General features: G+C 35.3%; 1 protein-coding gene across 2 annotated transcripts in view; it reads left to right on the forward strand.

Annotated features, from left to right (window-relative positions):
• LOC113490054 (A disintegrin and metalloproteinase with thrombospondin motifs 19) overlaps window positions 1-21162 on the forward strand; it is a 241011-nt gene that overhangs the window by 195481 nt on the left and 24368 nt on the right. For both annotated transcript variants that reach the window (XM_026866234.1, XM_026866233.1), the window contains exons 11-18: window positions 306-436; window positions 2028-2197; window positions 4414-4541; window positions 6627-6747; window positions 8727-8807; window positions 16415-16572; window positions 17428-17581; window positions 20424-20559. In XM_026866234.1, the coding sequence (XP_026722035.1) occupies window positions 306-436; window positions 2028-2197; window positions 4414-4541; window positions 6627-6747; window positions 8727-8807; window positions 16415-16572; window positions 17428-17581; window positions 20424-20559 (1079 nt within the window). The remainder of the gene's footprint in view (window positions 1-305; window positions 437-2027; window positions 2198-4413; window positions 4542-6626; window positions 6748-8726; window positions 8808-16414; window positions 16573-17427; window positions 17582-20423; window positions 20560-21162) is intronic.

A 21162-nucleotide genomic window follows, 5' to 3' on the forward strand; every position in this document is an offset into this window, starting at 1 on the left:
GTAGACTATTCTAGGAGGCATCCTTTATTGAGAATGAACTGGTGCTCGAGCTTGTGAACAAGAATTGCACTTGCTCTCTGGCCACTGAGCCAGAGAAAGGTCTCTGGCTGTTGTATTTACTAGAATTAAGTAAATAATAATTTTTAAAAAGTCATAGGGAACAATAGGAGGAAATATATCATCTGACTCATATGAGAACTGTATTGAACAAAATGTTTCTGTTGTGCTTCGTGTGTGCTTGTGGAGCAGTGAATTGTTTTGCATGTGCCTTGATTTATTTACCTAAGAGCTGAATTTTCACCTAGTGGTGTAAGGCTGGAGAGTGTATCAATCGGACCTCTTTTGCGGAGCATATGGAGGGGGAGTGGAGCACGTGGAGCACTTGTAGCCGTACTTGCAACACTGGAATCAGCAGTCGACAACGCAAATGCCCTGGGTAAAAACAAGTTCAGGTTTCCATTGCTGTTCACCAGAATTTCCAAAGAGGATTTAAATCTTATGAGTACAGAAACCCATTAAGATATAGTTGTCCTGTACATAAGCAATATATTTTTTATGTGTACTGAAAAACAATTAGGAGAATAGGTACCCTGGGGGTTTTATTGCATGGTAGCACTATTTTTCCACTTTTCTGATTCTGTCAAAATCTCAGATAATATTAATGGGAGAATACAACTTTCTTTTTAAGATTCACCTGAAGAAGCAACAGAAAATTAAATTTGTAATTTTGGACTTGCAGAGCGTCAGTGTGTAATTCTAGTCTTTCAGTTTTTTACTGGAGAAAATTGACTTCTGTCTCATTTGGAGAGCCAAGTAATTGCAACTTTTACAAAGAGATCTTTATACCAGTTTCACAGACATTGAGACAGAATATCTGGAAACAACATTTAGATTCCATATCTTGTAAAAACAAAAACCTTGTGCCATTGGGCATAAAGGGAGTTTTACCATTGACTCGGATGATTCTGTTTCACCATATTCAGTGATCAGATAAAAGATACTTTCCTTTTAATTACTCATATCACATATCTGTCTTTCATGGGTCATTTATATACCAATAGAAAAAGCATAAATAGAGAAGTTGGAACAGAGTAGAGCTGAGTAATGAAGACAAGTGTAGATAAGACTAGACTAGATTAGACTGCACCAGGGTAGAATAGAGTAGGGTAGGGCAGGGTAGATCAGGTCAGGGAAGGTCACAGTAGAGTAGAGGGTTTAGGAAAATAATAGAACAAAAGGGGACAATGAAGAAAGATGGAAGACAATATAACAGATTTGGGGCAAAAAAATAATGACAGGAAAGACTGATTTAAAAAAGGAGTTTACATAAAAAAATGTCAGGAAAACTTGGATATGGCTACACAAAGTCATTGTACCTTAACAGAAGCCTTAGATATGCAGAATGCTTTCATATTTCCTGACATCTAAATGCCACTTCCAGCTCTATGCCTATTTCTAGAATTTAGGGATGTCTTACTTTTACTTTCATTCTTCATTTTTCCAGGCAAGGTTCCAAATAATTAGAACCAGTTTCTGCAGTTCACTGTTCTTTTGCATTTGTTCATTGGGACCTGCAAGCACAACAGGAGCTACCATAAAGAAACAAAGCATGTTGTCCGAACTTTGCAATGCAACAGTTGTAAAAAAGGAGAGGTAGCAAATCTGCAGGTGTTACTTCCTTTCAGTGGCACCTTTGGCTTAGTCCGGCTAGAGAAAAATCGCCTGAACAGTGTCAAAACTGCAGCTGAGCTTCTCCTTACTAACAATTCTACTAGTCCTAGTGCTTCTTCGGGGCCAAGTGTAAATTTCGGTTTAATACCCATGACTCCTTATATGTAACATAACCAGTACAAAGAGAAGGCAAACATGTTCTGTGACTTTGATTTTTTGCGGGTGATTTCTTAAATGTTATGTGTCAACAAAAAAACCCTGCTATTTAAACTTAATTTCTCTATAGCATAAATGTGCTGGAAATTTGACAACACGTTACCAACACTAAAGCATTATATTTATGCCATCTTTTCTAGTTCAGGTCTTGAAGGAGATTGTCACGGTCCCACGATGCAGTATAGAGTATGTGAAAACCCTTCTTGTCCTGCTGGCGTGCCTGCGTTCAGGGACTGGCAGTGCCAGGCTTTCAGTGTCAGATCTTCATATCAGAAGCATGTGCACCAGTGGCAGGCTGTCATTGATGATGGTAAGTATAAACCATCTCCCATGTTCTTATCATCTGCTCATATGGCTTGGACCTTGGTATTATGGTTGATTAAGAAACATATGTTAAATAGTAAAGCAAACAAACAAACCACAGGCCCAAGAATTTTGGGAAGTCATTTTTATTTCATAGTCAAGATCTGGTGGTATTTTCACACACTCTGGAATCTTTTGTCTTATATTCCTATAGAATTTGTCCTGAAAAATTGAACCGAAATTCAGTATCATTTTGGTCCTATTTAAACAGAAATGTCATATGAAGTGATTCAGAAATACATCTCTACATTAAGCATGCATATATCAGTTATCCTTCTGCCTACAAAGCGAAGAAAATAATACGGATATTGTAAGCTTCCATTTTTGTGGAAAGAGTGATCCCTTTTAGCTTAACATGAGTATTTCACATACCAGTATTTGATTTTGGCAGAAATCCATATGTAATGTGCATACTGCAAACTTAGATTGTATTATTCAGTCATCTGAGGAAAAATCTTGACACTCTTGTCCCATGTTGAGGAGTATGGATGGTTGCTTTCATCTAACTTTGTTCTGAGAGATCCTCTTGTCTTGAGGTATCCCTCAGGAGGCACAAAAGACACCAGCTAAAGAATTCCAGCATCACAGAAGTACATTGTTCCCAAATCCTTAATTATTTACACTCTTAGCTTTTTGTAGACACTAATTGTGCACAGTGTCCAAAATGGATGCTCTATTGGAATGAGGTGTCTTATAGTCTGTTGAAGTTATCTGGTATTGTTGAGTTACTGTCTTTGATTTCAGTGTCCTTAAAATAATGCTTAGGTTGTTAATCTTGTATTTCTTTAAAAAATGCTGTTACATACTTAAATCTCCCAGGGAAGTTTGGGATTATTATTTAAGGAGTATATCAGAAATGCGGAGGGCACAAGCTCAAGACAGAGACTCACGCTTCTCATTTGGAGATGTCTGACTGGCTTCACATGTTGGCAGAAGAGATCACAATTGTTGGCACCAGTCCCCTAGATATACCCAGGAGCTGTGTCAATTTTAGTAAATTATAAAGTGCACAGACCACTCTCTGATGTTTAAATCAGCTGGCACAGAAGTCCTCTGTCCATACATTTCAGCTCTTTTTGCACTCTAAAAAGGATGGTCACATGTGAACTGCTTTTTGGAAAAAGTTCTTTTCAGGTGGCAATTTCCAGTCTAGACCAAGCTAGTACTGGTTAGAACATGCAAAAAGATGTGGCATAGACTGTTTTACAGTTCAGCTGTGTAGACAGTAGAACTCCAGTGCCCATGAACGTTTCCTGGAACTATTTAATTTACTAATAAAAATACACTCCAGGAATCTAGAAGTCAGAATGAACTCAGAGTGGCGTACATTGTGTCCAAGTGAAATCAGTTTCAAGTTCAGGATTTACTTTATCCTTTCAAAAATCTGCAACAAATTTAGGAGAAGTTCTGAGTCAGTATGCTTGTGAACAAAGATGTGAAAAAATCATGTCATTTTGTACTCAATTAGCCACTGAGAGGAGACAATTTATTTTATTTGGTATTACTTTGGCAGTGGTGAAGCAAACCATTTATAAATTATGACCATTAGGAGTACATTGATATATAGGATATTATTACTTTTTTATTCTCCTTCAAAATTAGAAATGATTTGCAAAATGTTTTAGAAACATAGTAGAAAATTGCCTGACCTTGGCAAAGATGTTAGAAAGAATGTGTTCAGGTTTTTGTCTTTTTTTTTAATGTGGACTTTTAAAATCTGTGTAATTTTTTCCCAGGATGTCTCCATTACTTATTTTTTTTCTCTTTGACCTGTATAGTTAGAAAATCTGGAAAGTGTTAAGTTTCTTTTTTAACCAATATTTATGATCTGCTAAAAATAGAGTAGAATGAAAGTATAGATTATAACCAAAATATTCCGACAGCTGTAATGTGCATATTCTTAATTGCAACAATGAACGTGACATGAGTACTATGTAGGCTCTTTATAGCACCAGTATGCTCTAGCAGGAGAAAGAACTTGAGTTTTTCAAATAGCTGAGAAAAGGATCAAAATATTTTTGTTTGCACTGTATCTAAGTTATGCTAACATAGATTCATGCCACACAGATAAGCAAATATCAGTTTTAAAATTAATGTTGATAATATTTATTAAATGACTTTTTACCAATGTGGTGGGTTTTTTTCCATTAATTGCTACTACAGAAAAGCCATGTGCCTTATTATGTTCACCAGCTGGAAAGGATCAAGCTGTTCTTCTAACAGAAAAGGTGATGGATGGGACTTCTTGTGGCCAGCACGGGTTAGATGTCTGTGCAGATGGTAGATGCCAGGTATGAATTATTTGTTTTGAACCTGGATACACAGGCAGACGTATACCAGCATATAAAATTGTTATGCACATGTATTATTTCTGTGATAGCATGTTGCAATACGCATGATCAAGACTGAACAGCTCTTTTTGCATCATATTAAACTATTTTAAGCTAATTTCACTCAGTGCAACACAGTATGTGAAGCAGCTGAAGGGTTAGCTTGGGGAATGTGTATCTGTGATGATAAGGATGCTTACTAACAAACTGCTGCAGAGTGGAAAATGAGTATAACTGATTTCAGCCTCTAAAGGACACCTCAGTTTTCAACAGGTTTGGAAATTTTGCTATGGAGTATGCATATATATGTCTAATTCTGCCTTTTTCAACAGAAACAAATTTTACATCTAAATAAACCAAGACCAAAGGAGAAGAATAACAGATAATTAAAGCTGAGGGTTTATGCTGTTCCTGATCTTCAGAATTCATTTGGTTCATAGAAGTTCTTTTGTCACTTTCATAGTGCCTCATATGGAAACTCTTTTATATAAAAATCTCACAGAGCTGTTTTTTTTCTTTATCCACTTCTAATGGTACACATGGAATTCGGTATAAAAACTAACCTTTAACAGAGAAACAGCATTGCTAGATACTGTAATAACTTCAGCAATTTAACTTATAGACATATGCATGCATGCATGTACATATGCATACAAACGCCTATATGTTCGTATCCATTCTTGAGTGACTGAGTGCATGAAACAAGAATACTCTTAAATACTTTGTCGAATTGGGGCTTTAAATTCACTGTGTAACAATTACAGGTTTAATCAGGAATATAATACATAGATCATTTTTTCCTGAAAAAACGTTTAATCATTCACTTTTCACAACTGACTGATAAAGACAAAAAAAAAAAAAAAAAAAAAAAAAAAAAAAGAGCCTTAAATGAAACCCACCGGACTGAGTTGGCTTCTTAGCATACCAACAGGCAGACAGATAGGCTCTAATTAGATTTGAAAGTCTTAATTTGTAAGGTCTTCCACATTTTACCCTGTATTTTTGGACAACCCATTGGGAAGAACTTTGGGGGCTACAGCTGTAGAGTTAGGTTTTCCTATCTTGTAGATGTGCTATTTTGGATACACAGCTCTTTGAATGCTTACACTGTAAACAGTGTTTTGAAATCTGTATTGCTTTTATAGGTAGGACTCTAATAAAAATTCTGTGCATGAAGTCAAGTAACAATCTGCCTGAAAATGGGTGGCACCTTGATAGACTGTGGTTTCTTGTCTTAGAGGAATCCTTTATTTTCTCTTTTACCAAGCTTTTATCTTCATTATTTATCAAACAGTCTTGAAGTTTAATTGCTTTTATCAGATGCATTTATACAGTGGACAAGGTTACCCTGTAATGACTTCTCTAGACTTTAAATGACTTTTATTTCATATCAAGCCAGCATATGATATTGATTGTATTTCTGTTGTCAAGCTACCACTGATATTTATTGGGAGAAATGTGTCTAGCATAGTAATGTGGAGATGCTTCTGGAAACTCAATTTATTTTAAACTGAATACTTTTTAGCAAAACAAATATACAATCCACATTTACATATTCCAAATGTGTCCACATCCTATTCAAAATAAGACATTAGGTTGACATTAGACACCACTTTACCATGGTGGGTATGGCAGAGAAACTCCCATATTTTGAGTAGAAAGCGGTAGAGTTGCACATGTTGAAGTGTCTGAGCAGGAGGTCCTGTGGGGTCTGTCTGTGTTCCACAGTGCCTCAGAAGTGCCAGAGGTCCCATGGGGGAGATGGGAACGTCATATTTCTCTTGGAGAGCAGCTGATAGAGATAGCCAACCATATTGGAAGAGTGAATACAACAATCTACATAAACTACTATGTTTAATTTTTAATGTACTTCATACATTACTATGGAAGGGATCTCTGGACATGAACTAGTGCAACTCTCATTCTGAGCAAGGCTAGATCAAGTTGATTAGGGTGTCTTTCCAAAGGGTGACATGTCCACTACTAAAGGCAGCTTTATGAAAAGCATGGCCTGTGTCTTAATTGCTTTATTTTCTTCTCCCACAGAAATTTGGCTGTGATGGCATATTGGGATCTCTGGCTCGTGAAGATCATTGCGGTGTATGCAATGGTAATGGAAAGTCATGCAAAGTTATTAAAGGTGATTTTAACCATACCAGAGGAGCAGGTAGGTCTGTTTCTTTCAAATACTCAGGAAACCAGTAGCTGTTGGATTACTTTGAACATTGGGAACTTTAAAAAGCTGTATGTCTTACAATTAAGCAGTTCTTCTCAAGAAATTCAGATCTCATTTTTTTAAGATAATAAGACATTTAAGATAAGAATGCATGAGTATTTTTAAATTTAATTGTTGCAAAATCATTGCAAATTGTTTTAATTATAAAATTAAGGAATTATCTGTCTTCCATTAAGACTCATAGAAGAGCCTGATTTTTAAAAAAATCTGTGAAATAAAATGTATATTTTTAGTAAACAAATGACCTGTAAACTCTTATAGTGTTTAGATAAATTTAGTGTTCTTCAAAATAAATGCACAAATTATGATCTGTTACTTAGACAGTGGGAGAATATAAAGCTAAATGTGTGAAGAAGTCTTATATCTTTTCTTTATTCTACACTAATAATAACGTATCATAAAAAGCAAATAGATTTTCTGATGCAGAATGAACATGAGATTTTCAAATACTACTGTGATCTGTTCTTTGAATGAGAGTAATCGACTGGCTCCAGCACAATAGTGTTGACAGAGTAGGGGATTGAAATCCTTAATGTGTGCCATGCGGCATGTATATCTTCTCTCCAAGAAAAGTCTTTTCTTTGAAACAGTGTTTGACCAACTGTTTTCAGCATTTGTTTGCCATTACACTTTCAGTTTCTTGAGTAGAAAATGTGCAGAATTTCAAAACAGTAAGTAAATCACATCAAAAAATATTGTAATTAGAAGCAGAGGTATATCTGGAAAACCAAGGACTTCAATGCATTGTAGACAGAAGTATAGTACTTCCAAAAAAACAAAAGAAAAAATTAGGCGGAGTCTTTAGATGTTTATGTCTGGTCCTCTCTTAAGCTGAAGGTAATGCAGAGCAGGTATCCCAAACCACAGATGAGTCTGGAAGACTACAGAATGAAAAACTACAAAGAAGGTGGCTGCTAATAGAAATTACAGTGTATCAGCTCCCTTTTATAGTTAATGTGTATATCCACAGGCTTTCAAGTTTACTGAGAGTTTTGTGTCAATCCACATTATTGTGGTACTGCCTTCTAAACAACTAAGTAAATTATTTTCCTTCTCAAGAAGCTGGACTGTCAACAATACTTAGAAAGTGTTATTAGCTTTTAAGAAAATTAAAGAGAAATAACACTGCTTTGCAGCAATTAATTTTCATGTTTCAGGATTATTGAAAAGGTGTTGAAAATCCTCAGTATTTTGTGTAAGCATTATGTAGCTACACAGATAAAAACTTGGTTTACTGTCCACTTTTTGAAGTTCACATGGATAATATAAAATACGTTTTTATTTATTTATAACATTCTTGCTTGCATGATGTTTTTCAATCTTCATTGCCTTTTCACTCCTTTTTACCTAACACAAATTGCTCAACATCATGTCTTTGTCCTATAGTCTTATTGTAACATAAAGCAAATAATTAATAAAAAACTTTAAGACTAAAGCCATTCATCAAAGGGTTTGAATGTGTTAAAGCAAGAAGAGGGAGATGGAGCACAAAACATTTTAAAAAAACGAAACCAAAACATAAGCCAAACAGTGGGAAGATGTTTGGGTTTTAGTGCTGCATCATGTGTCTCTCTATGCTGAGTGAAGCTGGAATTATTTTATGGTTATCTGGTGGACACTAAACTACTTGGCCAGACACAATTTCATCTGCTCCAGCCCAGCCTGCCCAGCCTCACTAGTTCTTGTTACGTTTTACTTAGCTAAACTCTTAATTGTATATCATGGTATATGTAATACACACAGCACAGATTTTCATAGTGTGTTTCAACAGAACCTTCAAACCATTGCTGTTTATACTATGACTTCTTACATTTAAAAAAGCAAAATAGGAGAAAATAAATTTAAAAATATACAAGATGTACTTTTCTACCCATTTGTATTTAACTCGGGACATCTGGCCTCATGTCTAGGTTATGTGGAAGCTTTGGTGATACCTGCAGGAGCAAGGAGAATCAAAGTTGTGGAAGAAAAACCAGCTCACAGTTATTTAGGTAAATGTTGTATGTTTTAGTTGTCATATCCTGTTTTGGTCAGCACTGAAGAGTGCTAGCTAAACATACTTTTGTGATTAAACAAAACTCTGAGTGGAAAAAAAATTAAAAAGGTGAAGAATATGTCCAAAGAAATTTTGTGGAAATAACAAAATAAAAGAACGATTATAGCACTATTCTTCATATAGATTTTATTTTGAACTTTTATCCCATCACATTTTGTTTAGAGAATGTTGCAAAGAATGTATTTAGATGATTTAAGAAAAATACTGAATACTTTAACATTTTTAGTTTTTCATGTGGAAAGTGGCAAGGAAAATACTTCACATTAAAACTAGTGAAAACAATTTTATGCTGAAATACAGAATAACTTATGCTCAGACAACAAAAAAACCACACTGACCAACATATAGCAAATCCCCAACAAAGACAAACAAAAGTTCTAAAATTAGCCTAAGCGAGCAGAAAAATATTCTTTGCGTTATTTGGAATTGTCTATATTTTTTAATGGACAAATTTAATCACAATAAATAATTTTGGTTTTTCCATTTCTATAAAATTTTCTTTAATTGATAAAAATTTTCTCTTTTAATAAGTTCTAAAGCTGTTGTGCAGCGGAGTACAATTTATTGCTATTATTTTTACAGGATTTAAGTGAATATATAAAAGAACATAACTGGGGCTATTTCATGCATTGCTTAAGTTTAAATTGAGAGAGACAATATGAGAAATAGGACAATGAAATGAAAAATTTCCTGGTTAGATTACTACTCTTAGTTCTGCTTATAAGTAATATCTACATTTTAAGGAACTTTTAACCTGAGTTTTCTCAGTACTTCAATTAAGAGAAAGTTGAAGATGGTGAATCTTAAAGTTATCAATGGGTGAGTCTTAGTTTATCATGGGGTCTGCACCTGCCCTGTTAAGATATCACAAATCATTTAGAGATCTGGATTATTTCTTTGTTCCCCAATGGACCATAGACATGATATGTAAGAGTGTCAAATCAATAACTGAAGTTCTATTGACATATTTTGAAATTTTTACAAGTTTATTTTCCTCTCTGTGTCTACTGTGTTAACGTATGTGGGCAACAGAAATGCTATTAGTTTTTATTCTTTACATAGTTCAAAAATAAATAAATATCGGAATTGTATTTAGGGAAATTAGTTCCTTTTTCACGAGTAGCGAACTGATTCATTCCTTACCTTACAAAAGGCAAAAAGAATGTAATGCTTTTTATGGCCATGAAATAATATCAGTCATGCTGCTTATTTTTGGAAGGTTCTAATTAGCACATAATTGGCTCTTAATTGCTTGTCACTTTAATTTCACTTTTCTGAATTTCACTAATGTCAGTATGAATGAGGATTAGCCAGTATTTCACTGGAATAGTTTTTGGTTAAGCCTTTATGGAGAAGCAGGAGCAGGTCTGTTACAATATTTTGAATTAAAGCTTCTTTCGTTGCACCTTTTTTTTCTTTTTTGCTACTGTATTTAAACTTTTTTTCACTTATAGGAGATTTACTCTGAAAGCACAAAAATCTGAACTGAAAAGGAGTAACATTTTGAATGTTTCTTCATAGGAGTAACAAAAGTTTTGGGAGAAGGCATAAATCTCTCATCTTTAGAAAGAATATTCTTCAAAATACTGATTAAAAATGTGAAAAGTAATACAGATTAAATTCTCTCGTGTTTCTGATTTGTTTTCTATCTTATATTTCTGGATGCTAATTTTATGTTGCATGGTACTTTGTATTTCTGTACCTGAGCTGATACAGACCAACACTATTTCTGTTTTGCTAATTGTCGTATACACATTTTAGGATTAAGGTTTTTAAATAATATAGGTCATTATGTCATTATTAATGATATAATAATTATTATACTGATTATTATTACAAATATTTATGATTAAATATAATTAATAATGACTGTGTGTATAATAATATGCATTTATGTGTATATTATTATGTAATGTGTATTATATAATATATACGTAATAGAAATAATAATTGTATGATTAGAGATATAGCTGTAAACACAATTTAATCCGGTATACAGTAAGAGCTGTGGCATACAAACTAGAAGCTAATTTAAACTTAAAAGAGGGAAGATTTGACCCTTGTTGTACAGCACAGGTCAAATACAGAGGGTGTCAAAATGAAATGGCCGTCTCTGGACTTACTTGGTGGTCAGAAAGCAGAGTCACTATGACCTGGAAGCCGCAATGGTGTTACTAAAGTGGTTAGTAAAACTACAGCCCACATCATTAACAACACTGGGTGATAGTGCTGTTGAAGCAAATCTTTGGAGGAATTCTACCTTAACACCTCAGATATCTTCTTTACCTGAGGTATATCAACATACACCACAGTAACAGAAGCTCTGGCATCCTAGGAGAAAAGATAACGTGTAACTTGCAACTTCATTTACAGAATCAATTGATTTATTGAGATCTGTACTGTCTCTTCTTCCCTGTGGGAGATAGGAGCAGTGATATAGCCAAGCATTAGGTATTCCTCCCTAATGAAATTATATGAGAAAATGTGTAAGAGACTGTAATTCATCTTTCATCAGTATAGCATTCAGGAATAGGAATTGTAGCAGTTTAAAAGGGCGGGAAGAGTGTTTATTTAATTTGATAAAAGAAAGAAATTTGACATTTATTTTTAAAGAATAAACTAGCAGTGATAAGCCTGTCTGTTTGTAACGGTGTTGACATGGGATTTAGTTCATTGTCAGTTACTTTAAAAAAATTATTGTAAGAACAGCTATAAAAAAGTTCTTTCAAGCATTATCTAGATTCCTGTGGTCTAAGATAATTCCTTTTCTGTCCCTAATTTTTCATTTATATTTAACAGGTGTTAAAAGTTTTTTCAAAAAAGTTCTTTATGTAAGATACAAAAAGGAAGATTATGTCATTTTTGTGTGAGAGGTACACCAGACTAGGAGATTAGAGAGCTCATTCATGTGACACTTGTATAATGGCATGACAGGTCCAGGTCCCACAATGAATTAATAAGATCAGTTAATGGTATATAACTATACAAATGAGTTACAATATAAAACGTGAAAATTTTTCGTGCTAATTGGAAAAGAGAGAAATTATTTGTTTTCAGCTGAAGTGGATTAACTTTATCATTATTCTCAAAGATGCTATCAAACCACTTCAGGGATATAGATCCTTCGGACCTTCAATTTAACGCTGCCTGACATTGTAATCGCCAATTGTCCTATAAGTATCACGTCCATAGGTGTGTTGTGTTCTGTCTGATTACTTTATGAATTATGTTTCCTAGTTAAAAAAAAAAGCATGTTGGACCACATTTTGGGGGTAGAGGGTGTGGGAAAGCCAGGTGGGGTCTGACAAACAGTACGAAATTTTGAATCTCTCATTTCTGGTAATGCTAATAGTTTTAAAATAACTTGGAGCAAATCCTTAGACTGTGTAATTTCTAACTTCAGGGTCATCTAGTTGAGGACCTGGTCCCTTAGCAGAGACCAGTCCACTGGGACTAAACTTGCTTTTCTTTCATATATAGAGGGCCACAGAAGATGGTTAACAACTAACTCCTGTTGAAACTATTTCACATCAAGACGAAACAAATGTCCTCTATATAAAAAATTGGATTGACTTCACAGAACTATCTTTGAAAAACAGTGAGGAACAGGTTGAGAATTTATGGGTAAAACTTAGGGGCCAAACCAACAAAGAAAACTTCATGGCTGGTGTCTACTACAGGCTTCTGGGCCAAGGGGAGCCTATTGATGAAGCCTTCTTATTTCAACTACAGGAAGTGTCACATTTAGAGGCTCCAATTCTGCTTGGGACTTCAGTAACTCAACATCTGTTGGAAAAACAGCACAGCACCAGGAGACTCTTGGAGTGCATCAAGGATAATTTCTTAATCCACGTGATAGACAGCCCAACCAGAGAAACAGCATAACTGGACCTTGTTGATTGCTTACCTACACAGATGAACTACTTAGATAGGTCAAGATTGGTGGCAGCCTGGACTGCAGTGATCATGCCCAGGTGCAACTCATGATCTTGAGGGATATGAGCCAGGTGAAGACTAAAGTCAGGACTCTGAATGTTAGGAGAGCAAAATTTCAGTTGTCTAAGGAAATAGTGGATGGAACCCCTGGGGAATCTGCCCTCAGGGAAAAAAAAAAAAAAAAAAAAAAAAGGCAGAACAGAGCTGGCAGCCCTTTAAGAACATTTGTCCTAGATTGCAAGATCTCTCAATTCCCACATGTAAAAAATCAGGCAAGGAAAGCAGGAGACCAGCATGGCTGAGTAAGGACCTCCTGGTCAAACTAAAGTCGAAGAAGGAAATTCAAAGGCAGTGGAACCAGGGATATATATACCCTTGGAAGAATATAGGGATGCTGCTTAATTATGTAGGGATGGGATCGGGAAAGCTAGGCCACAGTTGGAGCTGAATTTGGCAAGGAATACAAAGAAAAATAAAGGCTTCTACGGGTATGTTAGTCAGAAAGCAAAGATTAAAGAAAATGTACACACACACAAACACACCCCCTGATAAATAAGACAGGAGAATTAATGACAAAAAACACAGAGAAGGCTGAGGTACTCAGCAGTTTTTTGTCTCAGTTTCAATGGTAAACACTCTTCCCACATCTCTGAAGCCCCTGAACACCAAGGTAGGGACTAGTGGAATGAAGTCTCTCCCATCATAGATCAGGTTCGAGACCACCTGAGGAACTTGAACATGCACAGCTATATGGAACTTGATGAGATGCATCTCAGGGTCCTGAGAGAACTGCCTGATAAGGTTGCCAAGCCACTCTTCATGATACTTGATAAGTCATGGCAGTCAGGCAAAGTCACCAGTGACTGGAGAAAAGGGAATATGTCACCATTTTTAAAAGGGATAATAAGGAGGACCCTGGGAACTACTGACCAGTCAGCCTTACCTCGGTTGAAATATTAAAAATGTTACTCAAATCTTAAGTCTTAATGTTCTTAAGAAGGATTGAAGGGAACACGTGATAACCTGAATGGAAGTGAAACAATGACTACCTTGACAAAAGAAATCAGTGAAAGTACTAGCATTTAGAAATTAATTTCAGTTTGGATTTTTGGGGGGTGGGGGTTTCAGAAAAATTAGTGTCAGTCAAAATTACATTGTTTTGGTACTTTGGAGAGTATGACTAAATTTTGCACAGAGCAAAAGGCAAAATTCACAATTCACAAATATATCAACTTCCCTCTTATTTCAGTACAAATGGCTTTTTTCTTAACCTCTCTGTAAAGTGTGAAAATTTCAACTTAAGCAAAAATTTCAAAGTTAATACAGTGATGTAGTATTTTACAGTTTTCCATAGAAAAAACAAAACAAAACAAAACAAAACAACAAAAAAAACAAACAAAAAAACCCCCACAAAAACAAAAACAAAACAAAACAAAACAAAACAAAACAAAAACCAAACACAAACCAGGAAGTAGGCACAGATTTACCAAGTGAATGACCAGGACCAGGACACTGTTGCTTCACACTGAGCACCGGGAGATGTAATACCTGGACTGTGAAATGTTGCATCTCTATGGCTGTGTAACCTCTTACACCTTATTCACATTGGAAGACTGTATATCCCTGGTACAGTAATTAAAGAATACATTTCACTCATCACCATCACTTAACTGTCATTGTGATAATGGCTATTTTTTTCTCTGCAGAGGTACACTTGTAATTAGGTCCCTTGTTTTAGCACTGAAATTTTGGTGTTGGTTACAGCTGAAGTAGGTTTCCCCAGTCCAAGTTTTCTTTTTTTGTCTTTTTAGTTGCAGATGTATTGCTTGATTTGTTTTGTGGCCTGAGAGAAGATAAATTTGTGTGCTGTATTTTCTTCCAGTATTGCATTACTTTGTACAGGAAATCCTTCTCTATCAAAAGCTAGAGTGGGAGTGCATGTGTGGTATAGAATAAAACTCGGTGAAATTGCTTACAATATGGGTGTGACAGAGTCAAGAACAGAAGCTGGACTGCCTGAATCCAAGACTAAATTTTAGGCTGGAGGATACTCTTTCTTACTTCATCTAACCCCAGTGGCTGAAGTGAGGAATCTGAAAGCAGAAAATGCAAGATCTAGCATATTTCTCTATTCTGGGACTGAGATTCCAGTCCCCTGCACATGTTTGTGTGCTGTGGCACACGGGTCCATTTTAAAGAACAAAACAAAATGATGCAACGTCTGCTACTCTCCAGGGGGAAGATGATGCTCCATCTGAGCAGCATGACCCAACTAGACCTCGGCACTTCTGAGTACTTTTGTTTCTACACTGGGAAGAGGATAGGCCCCTACAGTTTAAACACTAAATAGAACTTAATTACCATTAATAACAGAATGTTTAAACCTAAAATAGCAATTTTTAAATCTTGTAAAATCACTGGCTATTTTTAGTACAGGGCTGTTCTACAGTGTTAGTGGATTTTATAGTCTTAATATTTATTACACAGTGCCGCAGTGGTGCACATCAGTGGTGTCTTACTCAGTTGGATTTCTGCCAGTCCATAGACCTGTTGCCATTGTTTCCCATAGAAACAAAACATAACAGTATAAATATGAATAGGAGAGAAGATGATTACAGGAGTGACTCACATTAACTTACAACTTTAAAAAAGAAATTCTGGACAAGACTTAAACTGTTGATGTTCTCTTACAACAGTCTGATGCCAAACATGCAATTTCAATGAAGAGGAATGTGTAAAACCTTTTGTCCAGAAGGTGACTTTAAGTATATTTACTTCACATGATTATTCAGACATTATCTCAACAAAAAGTAAAGTAAAATAAAGTAGTATTTCAAGTCCTTCACAGAAGCATCTATTCTGTTTACTGTAGAAAACTAATGTAAAATCCTGTGTTCTCAATGTGTGAAATATATCTTACCTGATTTGATGATGCTTTTGCATATAAATTAGGCCAGCAAGAGGAATAATTTGGCCAAAAAGAACAAGCTTCTCCTATTTGTTAGGAGCATCAGATTTGTCGTGAGTATGTATAAAATAAGTGTTTAGGTACAGTGACTGTAGTTGTCACATTTAAAGGTGAAAAAGGCAAATGTAGTTATTAGACGGGAAATAATTCTGAACTAGGATGTTTTCAGTTTTAGCCTAATTCCACAAATCATGAAGGTTTCTGAAAATTTTGTTTCCCATGCCTGTGTGGATTGTAGAAATGATCTAGGAATAGAAAATGGCTACTTTACCTTAAATTAATTCAGTGATCGAATTATGAATTATGCTGGAGTCTGTCAGTCTCTTCAGGCATTAAAACACTGATGTTAACTTCAAGTAATGTTAAACACACATGGTTTTGCCAAGCATTCCTTCCACAAAGTGTTTCTGAAGCATGTTCTAACTGAAGTTCATTTATAGTAGGATTCATAAATATCTTTGCAAACAGTTAGGTGATTTCACCTACTTGTAAAATTATCCAAACAGGAAATGGAAGGAGACCCAAATGACTACTGAATAGACACCTTTTATTTTTATTTTTTATATATATATATATATGTATGTACTGACATATATATATATATATATGTATACAGTCTTTTCTCACATATTTTACAGCTCTTCGAGATGCTGGAAAACAGTCAATCAATAGTGACTGGAAGATAGAGCATTCAGGAACATACAATATTGCCGGGACCACTGTCCATTATGTTCGGAGAGGTCTCTGGGAGAAAATATCAGCCAAGGGTCCCACAACATCACCTTTACATTTACTGGTATGACAATATGGATTGGGGTTTTTTACCTGGTTCCTGTGATATAGCATGGTAACTAGTGTTTTTCCAGGCTCCCGAAGATAATGAGATCTATGTAAGATACACCTGGTTTTATATATATATATATATATATATATATATATATATATATATAAAAATTGGTTATCTGTATAGATCTGTCAGCCCACTTGTAAAAAAATGCATTTAAATCAAAGAATATTCTTTATGTTGTTGAGGCAGGATGGAAGGTTTCAGCTTTCTTATAAATGTCATAAAAGATGATGTGCTACTTAAGGAGAGGGATTCAAATTAAAATCAGATGTTTATTGTCCTGGCTGTCTATAGCACAGCCTCACCAATTCATGATTGCAATCATCAAGTTCTCCATGAAGAAGTAGAGTTTTGATGCATTTCAGTGTATGGGTGGAGAAGTTGATAGTCGTCAGAAAGAAAGAGGGAGAGATTATGCGGAAGTACTTCACACTTCAAAATCCTTCAAGTACAAATTGTCTGGTATATCTAAAATAGTTTTAAATCTGATGCATCTAAGAAAGACCTCCTGTATTTATGAGCACTGAAATCACAGGACATAATCATCCTCCAGATTTCTGGTGGTTTTTGTTTGGTTATTTCACATGGAGAGCTTTCTGATCTTTATGTTAAGTAAAATAGTTTTTCCCATTGTCTTGATTTTGATACTCTAATTTTTTCTACAAAATCCATCAAGAGGATTTAAGAGCTATAAGGCATTAAGTCATTCTGTCATGCTTTTTCAAGATTGTCTCCTGACAGTTCAGAGTTTGTTTTGCACGGTGTCTGCCTACTTAGGTAGGTTTTCTTCTCTGTATCTTGTAGGTGCTGCTCTTCCATGACCAGAGCTATGGTCTACACTATGAGTACACAATCCCACTGGATCCACCTCCGGAGAATCAGAGCTCTAAAGTGCCAGAGCCTCTTTTCATGTGGACTCATTCTGGCTGGGAGGACTGTGATGCTGTATGTGGAGGAGGTAAAATAAAATAATTTACAAACACACAATATTAAAAATGTATATTTATGTACAATATGCCTGTATAAACAGAATATGCAATATATGTATGTGTGTGTACACAATATGCATATATATGTATATACACTGTGTGTATACAGATATATCTCTCTCGATTAAAACACATGGTGTATTAATATTTAAGACTGATGATATGTTGTATTTAATAGTAATATCCTCATTGTGGTTGTATGATTCCATACAATGGTGGACATTCTTCATGCTTCCTGATTATAATAAAAGAATAGTGATAACTCTAGGAAAAGATTCAAACCAAATAAGTAGAAAAAGATGGTAGTGAAGGAACAAAATCTAGATTAGCAAAGCAAATTCAGGACACAGTTTCCAAGAAGAAATACAAGTGCAAGAGCTAGAACAAGAATAGAAAGTTCATATGCATTCCACTCCATATTTGGAACTATTGAAGATAAATGATCTGTAAAAGACATTTCAAACTACAGAAAAGCTGAACCCCAGTCTCAGATCAAATATGTACAGTTAGTAACATGAGTTGAGGATGATCCAGAAACATATGGAACAAATATTACAACAGCAGATATTAGTATGCTGATGTGTTATTTTTCCTATGTTTATGTTTATAAACCATAAAAAATGTGAATTTGGAAGAACAAAATATGATTATGAAAACAAATACTGGAACATGAACATGATTGCTGTAACAAAATCCTTTAAAACTGCTGTTTAGAAGATGGATAGATAACTACACTGAAAAAACACTTGAGAGTTTTTTTAATTAATGCAACCTGTAGAAATCTGTTCATACCTGTGTACTTAGTCAGACATAGACTGTGAATACTGTACTGATTTTTGATACCTGTCTTTCCTGCTTATGACCTTGACAGTTATGGTTGCTCCAATCAGCAGTTCTGAAAACTGTTGTACACCTTGTGATTTGAATAAGGCCTGGCAACACTTTACTTTCTCATAACAGCAGTATAAGGAACACAGTGTTCTAGCTCCTTTGACTCTGTGAACAATCCTGGTGTCATGACAGACTACTGTAGTTTCCATAAACATGCTTTTTGTGGTTTGGTAAGAAAGCTTCTTCCCTGAAACTATTTTGTATGTGGTGCTAGTAGCTTCCTCTGTTTCTTAGTAGTCTGTTCCTATTCACTTGGAATTTTCATGCTTTTTACAGTTTCCTGAAGTATTTTTAGAATAATTTAAATGCCACCACAATCTCTCGTTATTGCCCCAAATATTTCTAAAGTTACCTATGATCTGGAGAAGACTTAAAATGCAGTATGTCGGGAATTTATTCTACATTAATGCTTAAATAAATATTTAAGTGTTTTACTGTAATGTTTATTTATTATATTTTTATCTTGTAACTGACATTCATTTTATGTTATAGTCTAAAATAGCTGAGTTAATACAAAGTTCCATAAAAGGTGTTTTTACTGCAAACACTCCAAAATACAAGTGAAGGATTTTTCTCTCTTTAGACAAAACCATTTTAACTGTTCTTTCAGTTCTTGGCTTAAATATGAAGCATTTATGACATTAAAATGTGCAGTTTGTACTGTGTATAAATATGTTTCATTTTTTAACATCAATATTTTGATTAATCTGATTACAAAATATAAGTTTTCGGTAGTTTTGCTTAAATGCTAAAGCGTATGTCAGAAAGAAACTATTGATGAAGCCATGTGGGTTTGCATGTTTATACATGTAACTGATCTGCAACCTCCTGTGTTGCAGAAAAGCTTTTTTTGTGTGTGAGAGAATATGAACACTCAGATGCAGACGTAAATGCAGAATTGTCAAACATTTCAGATGCTGTATATGATGGATTAATTGCATGTGCTCTCACGTACACAAGTGCTGCATAAAATGTCAGCGGTGGTCACACACATGATGTGCATTTATAACTTAACTGCTCCATCCTCAGGCACATTTCTGACCACTGGTGAACATGTCGTGCTTACCTCTACCCTGCTCCTGCACACACCCTCCTTGTCTGTAAACTTCCATGTAGAAATAGTATTAAAATGTAACCACAGGAATAAATGGTTGTGAACCTGTTTTCTACCAATTTAAATCTTTAATTCAAGGGTTGCTAGTTTTCTAAAAATTAGACTCCGATCTAATTGCAAATTACTGCTTACGGTAGGTATTACGTTAAATTCTGATTTCTAACACTTCCAGATTCAAGAGACATCAGGCTCCAACCCACCCATCAGGGCAAGGTTTCTGTACAGAACGTGGCACATCCACATGTAGGCAGTAACCAATTCCCTAAATAATTTTATGTGGCCTCTTTAGTTCATGGGGAATAGTGCAGGTTCCTTACTGAAGATGTGCTGATTCCTTTAGCTGATTGCCAGCCACGCCTACTAATATACTGCTAAACTAGGCAGAACTACTAAACTGAAGCAAGACGGACTTGTGATTCCTTATTTTATATATTAATTAACAACCATACTTTTCTATGTAATTCCTCTGCAAGCTTTTCTCAACACTGGGGTCTCAGTGGCTGAGAAACAATTATTCCAGTAAGACTAAAGGTTTGGCCTATGACTGGTTACACAAATGAAGCAGCAAAACTGTTGTCAGCAATGTGCAAAAATTGGACTAGAAAATCACATTGTTGCCTATAAACTGTAATATCTCTTTTGGGCTCCCTGCTGGCTTCTATTTTCTTGTACAGGTTTTACAGTTCTTTTAGCCAAACTGTACATGAAGTATCTATACCTGATAAAGATACCATTATCCTTTTTTTTTTTTTTTTTTAACAAAGTTTCATATTCCTGGTTTCCCCACCTGCTTTATTTTTCACTAGGTGAAAGAAAGACAACAGTCTCTTGCACAAAGATTATGAACAAGAATATCAGTCTTGTGGACAACAAGAAGTGCAAATATTTAACAAAACCTGAACCACAGATCCGAAAGTGCAATGAGCAGCCATGCCAGACCAGGTAATAGTGATTTGGTTAAATTAAACTGTAATATCTAGATGTAAAAATCTTAGGAGCTAAGAGAGATGACTGCCTCTGGCAATGCATGTGCAGTAAATAAATACATCCAAGAGGTTATAATGCAAAACATAGGGAAAACAGAAACACTGGCTGTTGTTTCTCCTGAGTTTTAATGAAAGAGAGCTGCAATAAAGCAGCTCATTACCTTCTCCAGGAAGTGGTTCTCAGAGACTGACATGTACTATGAAATTGAAATTCAAGTGCTGTTCATATGAAGATGGATTTAATCCTGTGCTTTTAATTAATGATACATTTTAGTGTTTTGTTCAGTCAAGGCTTTGCTCCTTTAAAAGCTGTGCGTAAGCTCTGGGTGCACTAAGTAGTAAATAAATAAATAATTAACAGTTAATCGTGTTTTCTACATGGATGCAACGAAGTATAGATAGCCTTCCCCTCGCTCCTCTCCTCCTTCTCCCCCCATCCCTTTGCATGGGGATCAATAGGCAGAACTAGACTCTGACACTGGAATGGTGGAAGAAGCAGAAGGACCTTTTTTCCTCTGAATCTGACCCCAGGAAGCAGCTACAGCATGCAACTTGTGCC

The sequence above is a fragment of the Athene cunicularia genome (assembly GCF_003259725.1).
Source record: "Athene cunicularia isolate RWA chromosome Z unlocalized genomic scaffold, athCun1 chrZ_part2, whole genome shotgun sequence".
Classification (NCBI taxonomy): domain Eukaryota; kingdom Metazoa; phylum Chordata; class Aves; order Strigiformes; family Strigidae; genus Athene; species Athene cunicularia.